The following is a 15,552-nucleotide window of genomic DNA, read 5'->3' on the forward strand; positions in this document are numbered from 1 at the left end:
CTGTTCATTATCACATTGTTGTCTGTGGGAGATTGATTTATGCGAATTGGCTGCTGTATTTCTTGTATTATAATGGTGACAATACTTCATTGCCTGGAATAGGCTGTGAGACATCTGATTGTCATGAAAAGTGCAAATATTTCCTTCACGACTGAGTGCATGTGTCTGAGTTTGCATGCTGTTCCGTGTGTATATGCGCATGCAGCTGTGCCAACAAACATGTCTGAGTGCATGGACGTGGCCATGTATGCCTACATGTTTCTGTGCATGCATGGATGTATTTGTATGTTATGGGTATGCATGCACGCATAAGTGTTTGCCTGAGGACATCTATATTTGTCAAAGTTTATTTATTAATCACAAGTAGGCTTATGTTAACCGTACTGTGAAAATCCCCTGGTGCCACGTTCCGGTGCCTGTTCAGGTATACTGAGGGAGAATTTAGCATTGCCAATTCACCTAACCAGCACATCTTTCGGACTATGGCAAGAAACCGGAACACCCAGAGGAAACCCACACAGACACGGGGAAAATGTGCAAACTCCACACAGACAGTGACCCAAGCTGGGAATTGAGCCCAGGGTCCCTGGTGCTGTGAAGCACAGTGCTAACCACTGTACCACTGTGCCGCCCAGATGTGCTTGGATCTACGATAACGGCATGTGTCTGTGTGTATAAATGTTTGTGCATGTACATTCTTGAAAATGTCTATGTGTGTGTCTTCGTGTGCGCACTACCACAACTCACACATACCTCCATGACCAACCATTTAAGGGTGCAATTGAATTCAGCTTTCAATATAAATTTATCTTTGAAAGTTAATGCTGGGCTCCAGCAACTTCATCTGTTTCCATTTGTTTCCTGGATAAAAGAGTCTCTGAAACACATGGGGATACTGAAGGCTACACACAACATATGGAGTGTAAACGTTCTAGCCGTCTGCTGCTGACAGTTCAGAGGCAAGATCTAACAGAGAGCTTACACGTTAACGTTGATGAATAGCACAGTGTCCTATTTAAACAAGCAGGATGACCTAGCTGCCTGATATGCTTTTGAAGACAGTAATAAATCATAGTATTGCAGGTCTCAGTCAGCCGCAGGTACAGTTTATTTATATGTGTAGTTAATTCATTCTTGACTACAAGTTGCACTCTCCAGTATGCATATACTGGAATGGTCCACATTCCTGCAGAGAATTGTGCTTTATGTTCCTGCCACACACATCTTTGGAACATTCAATACCAGTTTTACTCACTCACTTTCTAAATTGGATGGTTTCCAATTTAACTCTCAGTTCCAGCAAATCCCAGATATACTAAGATCCCTTGTCCAACTAGGGTTAGGAAACACTCAGTTTGTGATTTCTAACTCCGCAGTGCTAATCCGCAAGATTTACAATTGCAATGACATTCGCTGCTGAAACCATTGATTCTTTTCTGGGTGCAATTGTAGACCATGATTCATGAGTGAACCTTGATGCTGAGAGTAAGGAGATTACTCCACTCGAGGGGCATTGCAGCCAAACCCAATCCCACCAAGAGGCCAAAGAGACCCCAGTCAAGGGCCAGTTTTACCCACTGCAGGGGATGCCAGTGATGACCATTGGTGGGGGAAGGGGGGGTGAAACACAGATGGTGGAGGTGGGTGCCGGCTCAAACTGTGGGGCTGAAGGGGGGTGGTTGGAAGCTACTGATGATCGGTGGTGTACAGAAGTGCCAACTTGAATCTGGTTGGGGGTAGGGTGGGATGGTAGACTGGGGAGGGAGGTTTATGCAGGTGCTGATGGGGACACCCTTTAAAGATGGCACCCCGATCTCTAAGCAGCAGCCTTTTGCCTGTGTGTTGAGGCTGCACCCCCCCAATATGACAGCACGAAACATGCTCCCTTGATATTTTCTTTGGCAGAGTCATAAGATCTGGAGAGAAAACCAACCAGTTTCATGGAGAGAAACACACTGTTTTTCTCACTGGAAATAACACTACCATATTTTGGTAAGATTTCACCCACTATCTCCTTCTTTGACTCAGTGTCAAAGTTTTTTCTGATTATTCTCCTGTGTAGTGCCTTAAACTGTTCCATTACCTTAAATTTGCTACCCAAATCAAAATTGTTGCTGCTTGAAATTGATTTTATTCTGAAAATGTACATTAAGGGCACATCAGCCCACATATTGTAATGGAATAGGTGGGTTGGAGTGTCAGGGAAATTGACTTCACACGTCTCAATTACATTACCTAGTATTCCATCAGTCACTCATACAACAACTGTGAGATCAGGCAGAGGAAACAATAGAAGGTGTGATAGTGGGCAGCGTAATAAAAGAGCTTAAAACATCACTGTGGATCTTGGGACTCCTCCCCAAGTAACATGATCATGATGCTATTGTACACATATGTGGTGAAAACAAAGATAATTCTACACCAAGAAAGGTCCTCTTGGTCTCTCTTCGTTAAAACCAACAGATCTATGTGGAGTTTGCACATTCCCCCCGTGTCAGCATGGGTTTCCTCTGACAATCTGAAAAATGTGCTAGTTAGGTGCATTGACCCGAACAGGCAACGGAGTGTGGTGACTAGGGGAATTTCACAGTAACTTCATTGCAGTGTTAATGTCAGTCTTGTGACTAATAAATAAACTTCTAAAAAACTTTACATATCCATATTGCCACCCACAATGAATCATACTCTCAAACGCTTCTCCACCCCTCCCTACTACTTTTAACATCTTGTCTCGTTTAATGCTGTTGCCACAAATTATATTCCCTTTTGAATAAAACAAACGATGAATTAATTAAACTAATGAAGGGGGGGGTGACAGCACCCTGTGGGACCTCCAATTTATGTTTCAACAAAGTCATTAACTTCTTCAAATGTCATTAACTTCTTCAAATGAAATAGATTTACAGCTTCACTCAATTAGGGTCCTGGCTGATTATTTTTTACAAAGGGGTTAACAGAGCATGTAACATAGTGCTCAGCACATTTGGATGGATTGATTCCCTGGAAATAGGGACTCTCCAGATGCTAAGATCAGGAAAACTGCATTGAGATGGCTCCTAGTACCTCATCTGGATGTCTCAGTGTACTTCAGAACCAATTAATTAACTTTTTTGAAGCTCTGCAGCTAACTTGTTTCTTGTGGATAGAATAAATAAATCTGTTTTCATGGCTGCTGTCATAAGTGAGTAATGAATAGTTAGGAATTCTACTTTTCTTCACTGAATCGTACAGCGGAATTTCTTACATCCACCAGAAGAGGCAACCAGATCCTCATCTTGACATCTCATCTAAAAGATGGCACTTCCACCACTACAGTGTTCCCTCAGTACGACAAATCAGCATCAGTCTGGATTATCAGCTATAATCCAGGAGTGGTACCTGAACCCATCACTCATTCAAAGGCAGGAATGCTATCACTGACATGTAGGGTGCAACTGCACAGATGAGACAGAGAAGGATTTTTGGTGCTAATGGCATGAACTCATTTCAGTGTTGTACAGCATCCTCCTGTCAAGATCCATTGCCAGCAATCTAGCAAATCCCACAGAAGGGCTAGTGCAGAGGATAAGAAGCATGTGGTATGTTAGGTTTTGGTACCCTGTATTACACAGGGAACTGTTCCTTGTGCTATAGATATCAATGGCCCTTTCAGCCCTTTGCTGTGAACATACTTCTGACCATTTGGACATCCTAAAAGTCTTATCATTTCTCTCTCATGATTGACAGGTCTTATTGGTGCAATGTGAAATACCATTATTCTTAACATCCTTCCCTTCCCACCTATTTGCTGCAGTCGAAATATGTGGAAAATGACTTCTTTATTAAGCTCATTGGTCCCTCCTGCTTGTGCTTACAGAAGGTGAGTTGTACGCTGGCATTTCCTCTGACTTCATGAGCCGGGATGTGGCGTTCTTCCGCAGCCTGGGACACCGTCGTGTGATTCGCACTGAGCAATACGATTCAACATGGCTCCAAGGTGAGGTCAAATTTGAGCAAACTCCCATTCCTCAAATCAGCCTCTTCCCATCCCAGTTTTCCAATTCAGTTCTCTAGTTCCACAATTGGCTTTGAACAGCTCTGATGCTGCCAGACAAAAGAACATTTTGTCATTTATTAGTAAAAAATATAATCAATCACAGCTATAGCGGATTCTAGACTGGATTGTTTTGGATTCAATTAAAATTTTGTGGTCATGTACAGAATGTCAGTGCATAATTGGCTTAGTTCTCTGTGCTCCTCTGCAGACCCTAAATTTGTGAAGATCCATGCCATTGCTGAGAGCAACAATGCAGAGGATGACAAGGTGTATTTGTTTTTCACTGAGCGTGCTCAGGAAGTGGACAATGGCAATGGGAAAGTGATCTACTCAAGAGTGGCTCGGGTTTGCAAGGTAAGGGGGGAGCAACTGTGAATGACAATGAGCTAGAGAAACATGAGGATTTATTCATACTTGTGCAGTAGAGCACAGTGACTTAGTAATGAAGCTCCACACTTAAGAATGTTTATGAGATTCAGAATGATCAGTTACTAGGCAATGGGGAACCACATCATACATAGCTGGTTCGATCCCAGGCCTGTATGAATTAGTCAGGATAGGGGAGGGACTGTTACAGTTCACTAGATCACATGATCCTCCATTAATGACAATCCATGGCAATTCTGGTTCATCACTCAGAACAATCCTGCATCCCCCAATGCAACAATCAATTGTTTCTGAATTGGTTTTGCAAATTCTATGCTAACTAGAAGTGCATTCCATGTTTTGAGAGTTCTCTGTTTAAATAACTCAGAATCGCAGAATAGTTCTGGTGCAGAAGGAAGCCATTCAGCCCTTTGAACATATTCCTTCATTTAATAAGACTATGGCTGATCAGACTATGGTCTCTACTTCACTTTCCTATTTGACTCCCCTCCCCACCCTCTTCTCCCCCCTCCCTAATAACTGTTGATTCCCTTCTTATCAAAAATTTCTTAACTCTGCCTGAAATTAATTTAGTTACTCGGTCTCCACTGCTTTCTGGGGAACAGGAACCCCATACTAAAGACCCTCTGGGAGAAAAAATTCTCCTCTTCTCCATCTTAAAAAGGGGAACCTCTTACTTTTAAACTCTATCCAATAGTTCTATTCTCCTCACATGAGGAAATAATCCACCTGTATCCATCCTGTCAAGTTCTCTTAGCATCTTATATATTTCAATACGAATTCCTCTCATTCTCCAACTGGTAAAGGTACAACCTGCAATCTTTCTTCATGAGATAATCCCTTCATCCCAGGAATGAGTCGAGCAAACCTTCCCTGAACTGCTTCTAATGCAATTAACTGCTTCTAATGCAATTGGGGGTATCTGCCTCCTATTGGGGTGGATCTACCGGGGGTATCGTCACTGCTGGGGGTGGGGGCTGGAGATCGGGGTGCTCATGGACGGGGGATGGGGTTAGGGTCGGGGCTGGCCTGGGAATGCTCATGGGGGGCCTCGATTGGACCGTATGTGGGGTGGAAGGGTGGCACTGCAGGGGTCCCAGGCTGGCCAGTGATCGAGCTGACCAGCAAACTGTAAGCTGACAGTTTGGGGCCATTGTACGTGCGCAGAGGCCTGGAACTGTCAGACTCTGGTGTGAATAGCCCCCTCCCCCCGAAGCTTTTAATGATATTCATGATTGTGATCCCTGCAGTGCACAGAGTGCTGAAGATTCTTATCTGAAATCGCACTTTCAAAAGAATCATGATTTACACCAGTTTTCCTGCTAATTCAGCACTTAGAACATTTTGGGGGGGAATCGCCTCCTATACCTTTCCTCAAATAAGGAGACAAGATCTGTGCAGAGTTCTGCAGATGTGATCTCACCAAGACCCTGTACACTTATAGTAAAATTTCCCTTCTTCAATATTCCATTCCCCTTGCAATAAAGGCCAATATTGAGAAGATTTGACTTAGTGCCATTCTCCTGCCTCTTCCCTGTATCCCTGCACATTGTTTCTGTTCAAATAATTGTCTCATGCTCTCCTGAATGCCTCAATTAAACTTGCCTCAACCACAGATTCAGGCTGTGCATTCTGCCTGGATAATTGGATAAAGACTTAATTGATAGCATTCTTAAGCTTACAAGTTTAAAACCATAGTAATGTTCTACACTTGCAACTTAAGTTTGCTATTGGTCTCTCCCTTAGCAACCTTATACACCTCTAAAAGATCAATCTCCTTGATTGGCATGGTGAACTGGTAAGATCGGGTGAGAGGCCGGTTTAATCAGGTGCTGAGCTGATTTCAATATTTATGCCCAAATTTAAATATCATTAATGAGTCCCAGCCACAATCATGCGGGCTCGCCTGGACTTACCCTTTCACTGGCTGTGGTCCTTGCTTATCAATGAAGACCAGACACAGTAGCCTCATTGATGGGAACGGAAACCATTGAAACCCCTCAGATAGTCCGGGACAGGGCTGGGCATTTTCTTCCTTACACCCCTCATGGCAATGTGTCTAGACTGTACTTGAATTATGTCCATTTTGAAGAGCTCCCATTGCTCATTTACTGTTTTACCTGCCAATCCTGGACTCTGATCCACCTGGGCCAAATTCAATCAAATTAGCTCTCCTCCGTTGCAGGACTTTTACAATTGAACTGGTTTCACTGCTAAATAGTTAGCACATGGTTTCCAAGATGCCAATTCCACTAATCATATATTGAGGAAAGAATAAATCTGAAGCCAGCCTTAACTTTAAGACAGGTTTATTTCCACCTGTTTCTGGAATATGGACACAGATTCCTCCAGTTCCCAACCCCGTCAGTTTGAACTGGTTTTCATTCCCTTGCTATGAATCCGTAAACTTTCCCCTGGAATCAGTGCTCTTAAATTACCAACTAAAAGCACGTAGCCTGTTGCAAAACAATTCAACATTGCACAAAATTATATTCACTGGGGCGGCACAGTGATAGTGCTGCTGCCTCAGCACCAGAGACCCAGTTTGATTCCTGGCTTAAGTCAGCATCTGCGTGGAGTTTGTACATTCTCCCCATGTCTGCGCGGGTTTCCACCAGGTGCTCCGGTTTCCTCCACAGTCCAAAGATGTGTGTAGGTGGATTGGCCATGCTAAGTTGCCCTGTAGTGTCAGGAGGACTAGTTAGGGTAAATGAATGGGGTTACGGGGATAGGGCCTGGGTGGGATTGGATCATTGCAGACTCGATGGACCAAGTTGCTTCCTTCTGCACTGTAGGATTCTATGATTCAAAGATGTCCAACTCTTTATGCGCTGGCTTACAACTAGAGGACAGACAGGATAACCAGTCTGAGGATAGGAGAGACAAAATGTGCTTGCAATACCCAGCTGACGGAACTCTTTTGTTTCTCCCAGAATGACATTGGTGGTCAACGCAGTCTGGTCAACAAATGGAGCACCTTCCTGAAGGCACGACTGGTGTGTTCCGTTCCAGGATCTGAGGGAATTCAAACCCATTTTGATGAATTGCGTGAGTTTCACACAATTTAAACTTCCATTACAATGTTGCATTTGATGTCTCAGATGAGATATAATTTTTCATTCACAGGATGTGGGAATTGTCTTGCTGCAGTTATACAGGGCGTCAGTGAGGCCGCACCTGGAGTATTGTGTGCAGTTTTAGTTTCCTTATCTGAGGAAGGGTATTCTTGTTATGGAGGGAGTGCAGTGAAGGTTTACCAGACTGATTTCTGGGATGGTGGGACTGACATATGAGAAGAGATTGGGTCATTTAGGATTATAGTTGCTGGAGTTCAAGAAAAATGAGGGGGAATCTCAAAGAAACCTATAAAATTCTAACAGGATAGACAGGGTAGCCATAGTTCCTGATAGTAGGGATTCCAGAACAAGGAGAGATTTCAATCTGAAGATATGGGATAAACCCTTTAGGACTGAGATGAGGAGAAATTTCTTTGCTCAGAGAGTAGTGAACCTGTGGAATTGGCTACCACTGAAAACAATGGAGCTTGTTGTTCTCAAAAAGAGTTAGATATAGTTGTTGTTATGAAGGGGATCTAAAGAAATGGGAGAAAGGTGAGATCAGATTATTGAGTTAGATGATCAGCCATGATCATATTGAAAGGTGGAACGGGCCCAATGGGCCAAATGACCTATTTTTTATGAATGGCCTGCTGAGCCATTTTGAAGGATAGTTAAGAGTCAACCACATTGCTGCGTGGATCTAGCAGTACTGGATAAGGTCGGCCTAAAGGACATGAGTGAACCAGATGGGTTTTTATGGCATGGCCACCAGACCAACTTCCAATTCCGTATTTATTAATTCATTGAATTCAAATTTCAATTGCTACTGTGGTGGGATTTGAACCCATATCCCTAGAGCTTTAACCAGAACTCTGGTTTATTAGACCAGTGACATTCCCGCTTTCTCATGAGGCGTATGCTGGTTATTGGTATATGTGTATACCTGTCATTTGGTCCTTGTTATAATTAGCACAAAAGTTGGGTTCCAGTCACACTATTGTTATTAAGAAATAAGGACACCAAGAGTGGGATTTTCCAGCCACGCTCGCTGCCAGACCGGAAAATCCCACCCGAGGTCAACAGACCTTTGCATGATCCTGTCCCATCCACTATGATTACTGTGGTGGGTGGGATGGAAAAATTCCACCCCAAGAGTTAAAAGTTCCCCTGAGTGTACTGGGATTACATATCAGGAACCTAGTTACTCCCATTTGTGACTTTGTGACAGTTTGGTGGTCAGCTGGGGAGTTTCCAAACGCTGGTTAGGATCCATTGAAAGTTTCAAAGCCGAGATCTTTGGGTAAATATAAATGAAGCAAAATGAGTGAATGAGATTGAGGTCCAAGTCAACCATGATCTTAGTGAATCTTAATGAATAGGTTCAAAAGACCGAATAACATTCTGTTCCTATTATAAGAATCACAACTGCTTGAATTTATGCAGTATAGCAGCTTTAAGGGAGAGCAGCTTGGAGCATAATCAGCAAAAAAGGAAAAACTGGCATAAAACCAAAGGGAGAGAGATTAGGACAGGTTACCAAAAGATTGTTTAGAAGTAGGTGATAAAAAGTGTCTTCAAGGAAAGGAGAGAAGAGAGATTTAGAGAGAGGCTCCCAGGGATTCAGGCCTATGCAGTTCAAGGTAAGGATAAAGGAAGTCAAGGAGGATCAAAAGGCCAAAATTGGAAGAACGTAGTGTTCTCAGTGGGTAGAAGGGCTGGGAGATGTGCCAAAGAGATTAAAGAGCATCTCAGCAGTGCATATCTCCCTAGCACACGCTGCAGCAAAGGTTGTTGTTCAAACAGATCCCTATTATAATGAAGACTTTCCAGCAACTCATCTTTCAGAGCACTAGTCAAGCTTTTGCCACTGGAACCCTTAACATTGTTTTCACGGTGGTCAATTAACTAGCTTTGTTAGTGTAAACCTATCGAGAGTTCTGACTGGATGACTGATGATGTGTTCAGTGATCCAGGTGAAGTAAAAGATTGTTTCTGAATAGCTGACACCTCCACTTGGATGCAGGCATGTGGGCAGGAGTGATAGGACGATCAAGTCCGTGCGACTGTCAGCATGCTGCACATTTTGTTTATAAATATCTACATTTTTCAGTGTGCACATTCCTCCACAACTAAACCACTGCTGAAAAAGGGTAGTTAAATAGACTATTGCAGTAAAATATTGATCTCAGTAATGCTTTACTAAATTTTATCAAAGACAGCTCCACTAAGCACGGGTGATGACCTGGTGGTATTATTGCTGGACTATTAGTCCAGAAACTCAACTAATGTTCTGGGGACCTGGGTTTGAATTCCGGCATGGCAGATGGTGGAATTTGAATTCAATACAAAAAATCTGGAATTAAGAATCTATCGATGACCATGAAACCATTGCCAATTGTTGGGAAAAACCCATCTTGTTTACTAACGTACTTAGGGAAGGAAATCTGTTGTCCTTATCTCGTCTGGCCTATCTGTGATTCCAGAGCCACGGCAATGTGGTTGACTCTCAACTGCCCTCCAAGGGCAACTGGGGATGGGCAATAAATGCCGGCCGGTCAGCAATGGCCGTGACCCATGAATGAATTTTTTAAAAGTTGTTTGATTTCTGCTGCCGCAGAACAGAGATTGCAAATGAGTGTGGTGACAGAGAGAGAGAGAGACAGAGAGAGGTTGAACAAGTGAGACAGTCAGTGTAACATGGCAGCATTGGGTAGATGGGCTAGTGATAAAAACCTTTGGTGGAGTGAGGTGAAGGAATGCAATTATAGGACAAAAAGGTTTGTAGCTTAGAAGGTCTCAAGTTTGTTATTCTATGCCCATTGCAGGTTTAGTTCAAAAGATTTTTGACTTTGAAACTTGGATGTTAGCTGAAGTTTAAAAGGGTGAATTTCCTGAGAAACATCTTGCTGTAACTTGGGCAAAGGTTCAAGAGAAATGGTCAAAGATTGAGAGAATCTTGTTGTCAGATAATTAGCTGTACAGTGGATGCACTTCAGAGATGATCCAGTACTTTAGATAATTTGGGTCACTGAAACGAAATAGACATTACATGTAAGCTCTATCTTGGTTTGAGTCATAGAAAGCCCACAGGTCTTGATGGGCTAAATACCATTCTTTCATGCTGTAATGATTCTATGAAGTCAGGGTTCCTGTTTGATTTTCTACTCTCACCATCAACACATTTGTTTTCCCTGCAGAGGATGTCTTTGTGCTCAATGGGAAGGACAAAAAGAATCCACTGATCTACGGAGTTTTCACAACATCTAGGTGAGAGTTTTGTCCAATGGGAAGCCTGGGCCAACAATTTCACTAAATCTCTATCAAGAAAGAAGCCAAGTTATATCCTTATTACAATGAGAAGTGTGTACTCATTAATCAGGAACCAAGTACCCAATCCATGTAGTCTCCAAAGCTCAGTGTTTCACTGAGAGGATCTGAGGTCCTTAAAACATTTGCTGCAGGAATCATTCAGCCTAATGGTAACTCCTAGAATGAAGCAACCTCCTTACAAACCCAAATAAAAGCAAAATTCTGCAGGTCTGGCAGCATCTGCAGAAAGAAACACAGTTACTGGGCAGAATCCCCCCCCCGCCCCCCCCCCGCAAAAAATAGAGCACCATGAGGTAGGAAAACTGGAGCACTCTGTGCCAGTCCATCAGGCATGCTTCCGACCATAATTGTCTACTGTCAATTTCTGGGAAAATGCGGAGTTGCACACTGGGCCTAAACACTGGTGAACCCAGCTGCAGAGAACTTGGGCGTCCTCTTGCAAGGATGCCACGATTTCGTAGTGCACTGGGAGATCCCCCTTCCTCCTTCCATGGACAGAGACCCTCCCCCTCCACCCCATTGGCAGCATATCCTCTCACCCCCTCTCCGACATGGGTCACTGGCATCGGGGGCCTCCCGATGGTTTCCCCTAACATGACCCCCAACATGCCCCTAACATGCCACCCAGCATGGCCTTGACATGCCACTCAGCATGACCCGTGACATGCCCCCCCCCCACCCCCCCGCTCAGACCCCACCTCCACTCAGGCCTTATCCTCTTGGCACTGCTAATGGTACACAGGCAGTATTCACTACCCAGTGGGCACTGCCCACGCATGCCCCTGACCATCTGGGGCTTCAATAGACTCCATCCCCACCCCAGCATGGCCATTGCACCTGGTCTCCGCTAGTGAAGGCCAGTAGTGATTCATGCCCATGTGACTTCCTGCTGGAAAGGTAGGAAAATTTGGCAGCGGGGGGTGATCGTGTGCCAAACTTGCTAATGAGATTGAAATCCAGTCCATCCATGTTAATCGGCCCTCCATCCCTTCTGTGCGCAATCCGGTTTGTGCCAGCAGAAAGGGGTCGGGGTGATTGCAAACCTTTTTAGCACAGGCATGAAACTGATTCTTAGGCCAGCATGTTATTTTCTGGGATTGATATGATTTGCGCCAGGTCTGACAAGGTTGGAAAATTGCCCCCATTAAGTCTGTTTCTCTCCACAAATGCTGCCAGACCTGCTGAGTTTAATCAGCAATTTCTGTTTTTAGATTGCTTACAAAACCAAGTTGCTCCCTCAAGAACTCTGCATTCCTGCAGCTCTAGCCTCCTGCTCCTTCCCAGTTTCCTTCAACTTACCTCTTCCTATGGCTGTATCTTCATTTGTTAAAGCCCTGAGCTCTCCTACCATACATCTGTGTGCCTGTCTCTTCTCTTTCACCAAGCCTTCGGTCACTGCCCTAATATTTCCTTCTTTGGCTCAACTGCCTTCACTAAGACCACCTTTTTCCGCCTCTATAACATGCCCAACTTCACCTATGCCTTGGCTCATCAGATGTTGAAACTCTTATCCATGCCTTTGCTACCTCTAGACTTTGTCTATTTGTGCATTCTCTGCTCGTCTCCCACATTTCACCCTCTCTAAACATTGCTGCCCAAATCCTAATTGACCCTGACTCCTGTTCCCCTATCATCCCCACATTCACTGACTTGCATTGTGTCCCAGTCAAACAATGGCTGGATTTCAAAATTTTCAAAAGTCCATGACCTTCTTTCTTTCCTATCTCTGTAATTGTCTCCAACCCCATAACATTCCCAGCTCATCTCATTATCTTTGACGACTTGAGCAGGCTAGATTTTGGTTTACAATACTCTTTGGGATGTTTCATTACATTAAGAGTGTTGTATAAATGTAAGTTATTGTTGAATACACCCCTCTGAAGCACCTTTGACTATTTCCTCCATTGAAGGTGCTATATAAATGCATATACTTGTCACTGGATGTGTGGTGAGAATGGGATGGGACTTGGCTGAACTAGGCACCAAAATCAAATAGCCATGTTGACGGTAGTTATCTTGGCACATCCTGACTGGCTGCCTGTGTCCCATGACGCGGCACTGCAGCAAGAGATGGCAGCTTCAAACTGGAAACAAAAAGGTCACAAAGAGCGAAACAGTTTGGGAATCCCACCCAGAACTTTACTTTGGTTAAGATAAATAAAGCTGCACAAAAAACTCGGCAGTCTCTTATCTGAGAGTTCAATGCCGACCCCTGACTGGCAGCAGGCAGTTGGGAAACTACAAAGTGTCTCTTCAAAAGGTTGCGATGTGTTGATAAGGCACTTGTTTATTTGTCAATCTGAGGGAAGAGAGAGCCAGGTCCTTGATCCGGCCTCGTTGGCTGTGGGTGTGGTTAGTGAGCAATTTGAGAAACTGTATATTTTCAGTATGCACTGCTCAGTGAATATTTGAATGAAGCGCAGTGTGTTGTCTGGCAATGGAAGCACTCAGAGAAAATCAACGGTTCCCGTTTTGCTGGGATGACTAATTCGTGTTTTAAAACAATCCGTAATCATGTGTCTATCTTTTAACATCTGCCAACTATCAGAGAGGTTGATTTTTAAGTGCTACATGGCAGTAGCTTTGGGGCTATTTATGTCACAGTTCTGATTTTCTATCCTAAAATGACAGCCTGTTATGTTAAAATACCTAGAATTATTTCAAAACTGCAGTTGCTGCACCAGAATTTCCTAATAACTTCTCCCCATTGAGTAGATGCTCTCTTGTGGGTGGCTGCAGGATGCAGTGCTGGAGTGTCCAGACAGGGCATGCTATGACACTGCCTGTTTGACTGAACATAGGGATGTGGAATTCTTTGTCTATATGTTACAGGCAGGGTGGCGGACACCAGAGGCTCAACTTGTAGATGGTGTGAATCAATTTATGGCCAACTCATTTGAAGTCTGGAAAAGAATTGCATGCTCATAGTTTTCTTGGGTTTGAGGTGGATTGAGTGATTTTTGTGTGCAGAGTGTCTATGACCCTATGAATTATAGGTAGAGTGGAACTTGCAGCAAGATTCATAGCAAACAGTATACTTCACTGCAAACCAACTTGCTTTCCGAGCACAGTCCATTTAAACAACAGATAGTTTATGATTTCGAAACCACTGATCTAAGCTAGTCAGTGTGACCCACACGAGTGGCCTTCCTTCATCTCAGGGGCTGCAGGATTGAAATCTGGCCTGTTCACTAACCATGACCCCATGAATAAGAATAAATACATTTAATACATGCCTAATATTTCATAACAAGTTATAGAAAATGCTTAATCATTATACATTATTAGAACTAACGTCAACTTCAAATGGTAAAAACAAAATAAATATTTACAATTTGGACGCAGGGGGTGCACATGGCTCTCACAGTCAAGGTTGTGTGCAATCAGTATGCACCTCACTTCACTTGCCTTTGCTTTATGTGCATTTCACTTTAGTCATATTGGGAGGAAAAAAACTACTCGGATGGAAATCAGCAGAAATAATGTGGCAACCCTCCACGTGGGCAGCAGTCAACAACGTGGCCCACACTCAGAACCCAGCCCTCAGGTTGAAACAGTGGCCTGAAATTTTTGACCCTTACTGGGTGGGAATGGGGGTGGGTGGTGCCCTGAAAATAGGTCATTAGCTGACATGTCAGCTTTCTGGTGCCATTCCCAGTGTTGGCCATTTTAGTGAAGGTGAGATTGGGAGATTGGGAATAGCTGGGCTCCCTTACCCCGTGAAGCTGATAGCCAATTAGGCTGGTTAAGGTTTTCATTATGCCCAGTTAACGGAGGTGGATTGGGATTTTTTAGTTGGCCTCTAGTTTCCCATACTGGTGATGGCCAGTTTAGTTGCATGGAAGTGGCATGTGGCTTCAGGCCGATCTACAGATCCATTCTGCCTATCTGGGAGCAAGAGTAGCCGAAGGCAGTTTTGTAGAGGGCTTGGAATGGCACAGTGGCTAGCAGTGCTATCTCACAGCACCAGAGACTAGATTTAATTCCAGCCTTGGGTGAATGTGTGGGGTTGACATGTTCTCAATATATCTGTATGGGTTTCTCCGGGTCTTCTGCTTTCCTCCCACAGTCCAAAGGGTGCAGGTTAGATAGATTGGCCATGGTAAATTGTCCCTTAATGTCCCAAGATGAATAGATTAAGTGGATTAGCAATGATACATGTGTAGGGTAATGGGGTTAGGGCGGGGGAGGTGGGCCTGGGTAAGGTGATCTTTCAGAGAGGCGATGCAGACTCAGTGGATTGAATGGTCTCCTTCTGCATTGTAGGATTCTATAGATCCCCCTGTTCAACAGTGATGATCCAGAAACAATGTTTAATTAAAGTTTAAAAATAATTGATGAGAGGACACCTTCATGTTGGAGCACTCTCTCTGTTATTTACCTGTTGTCACAGCCTGCTGCTCCTCTCAAGTTGCAATTTGGCTTTCATTAGCTCAGTGAGCCCACTGCTGCCCTTAATTGAAAAGAGAACCTGTGTCAAAGTGATTCTGTCTGGATGCATAGTTGATAGTTGATGCATTGTTGATAGGCCATGCTAAATTGCCCCTTAGTGTCAGGGGAATTAGCAGGATAAGTGCATGAGGTTACAGGGGTAGGGCTTGGGTGGGATTATTGTTGGTGCAGGCTTGACAGGCCAAATGGCCTCTTTCTGCATTGTATAAATTCTATGAACATGACCAAACTGGTTATCTATCAACCTGCAAATCCTTCCGACATACACCAATGGCAGATGATAAGAGT

At 43.8% G+C, this 15,552-nt stretch overlaps 1 protein-coding gene across 1 annotated transcript in view; it reads left to right on the forward strand.

Moving 5' to 3' along the window:
* Window positions 1-15,552, forward strand: part of sema3h (sema domain, immunoglobulin domain (Ig), short basic domain, secreted, (semaphorin) 3H) — a 156,260-nt gene that overhangs the window by 110,008 nt on the left and 30,700 nt on the right. The window contains exons 6-9 of the mRNA XM_080183995.1: window positions 3,857-3,976; window positions 4,245-4,390; window positions 7,357-7,471; window positions 10,680-10,749. Of these exons, the coding sequence (XP_080040121.1) occupies window positions 3,857-3,976; window positions 4,245-4,390; window positions 7,357-7,471; window positions 10,680-10,749 (451 nt within the window). The remainder of the gene's footprint in view (window positions 1-3,856; window positions 3,977-4,244; window positions 4,391-7,356; window positions 7,472-10,679; window positions 10,750-15,552) is intronic.

The sequence above is a fragment of the Carcharhinus amblyrhynchos genome, chromosome 3 (genome assembly GCF_965287045.1).
Source record: "Carcharhinus amblyrhynchos chromosome 3, sCarAmb.v2.hapA, whole genome shotgun sequence".
Taxonomy (NCBI): domain Eukaryota; kingdom Metazoa; phylum Chordata; class Chondrichthyes; order Carcharhiniformes; family Carcharhinidae; genus Carcharhinus; species Carcharhinus amblyrhynchos.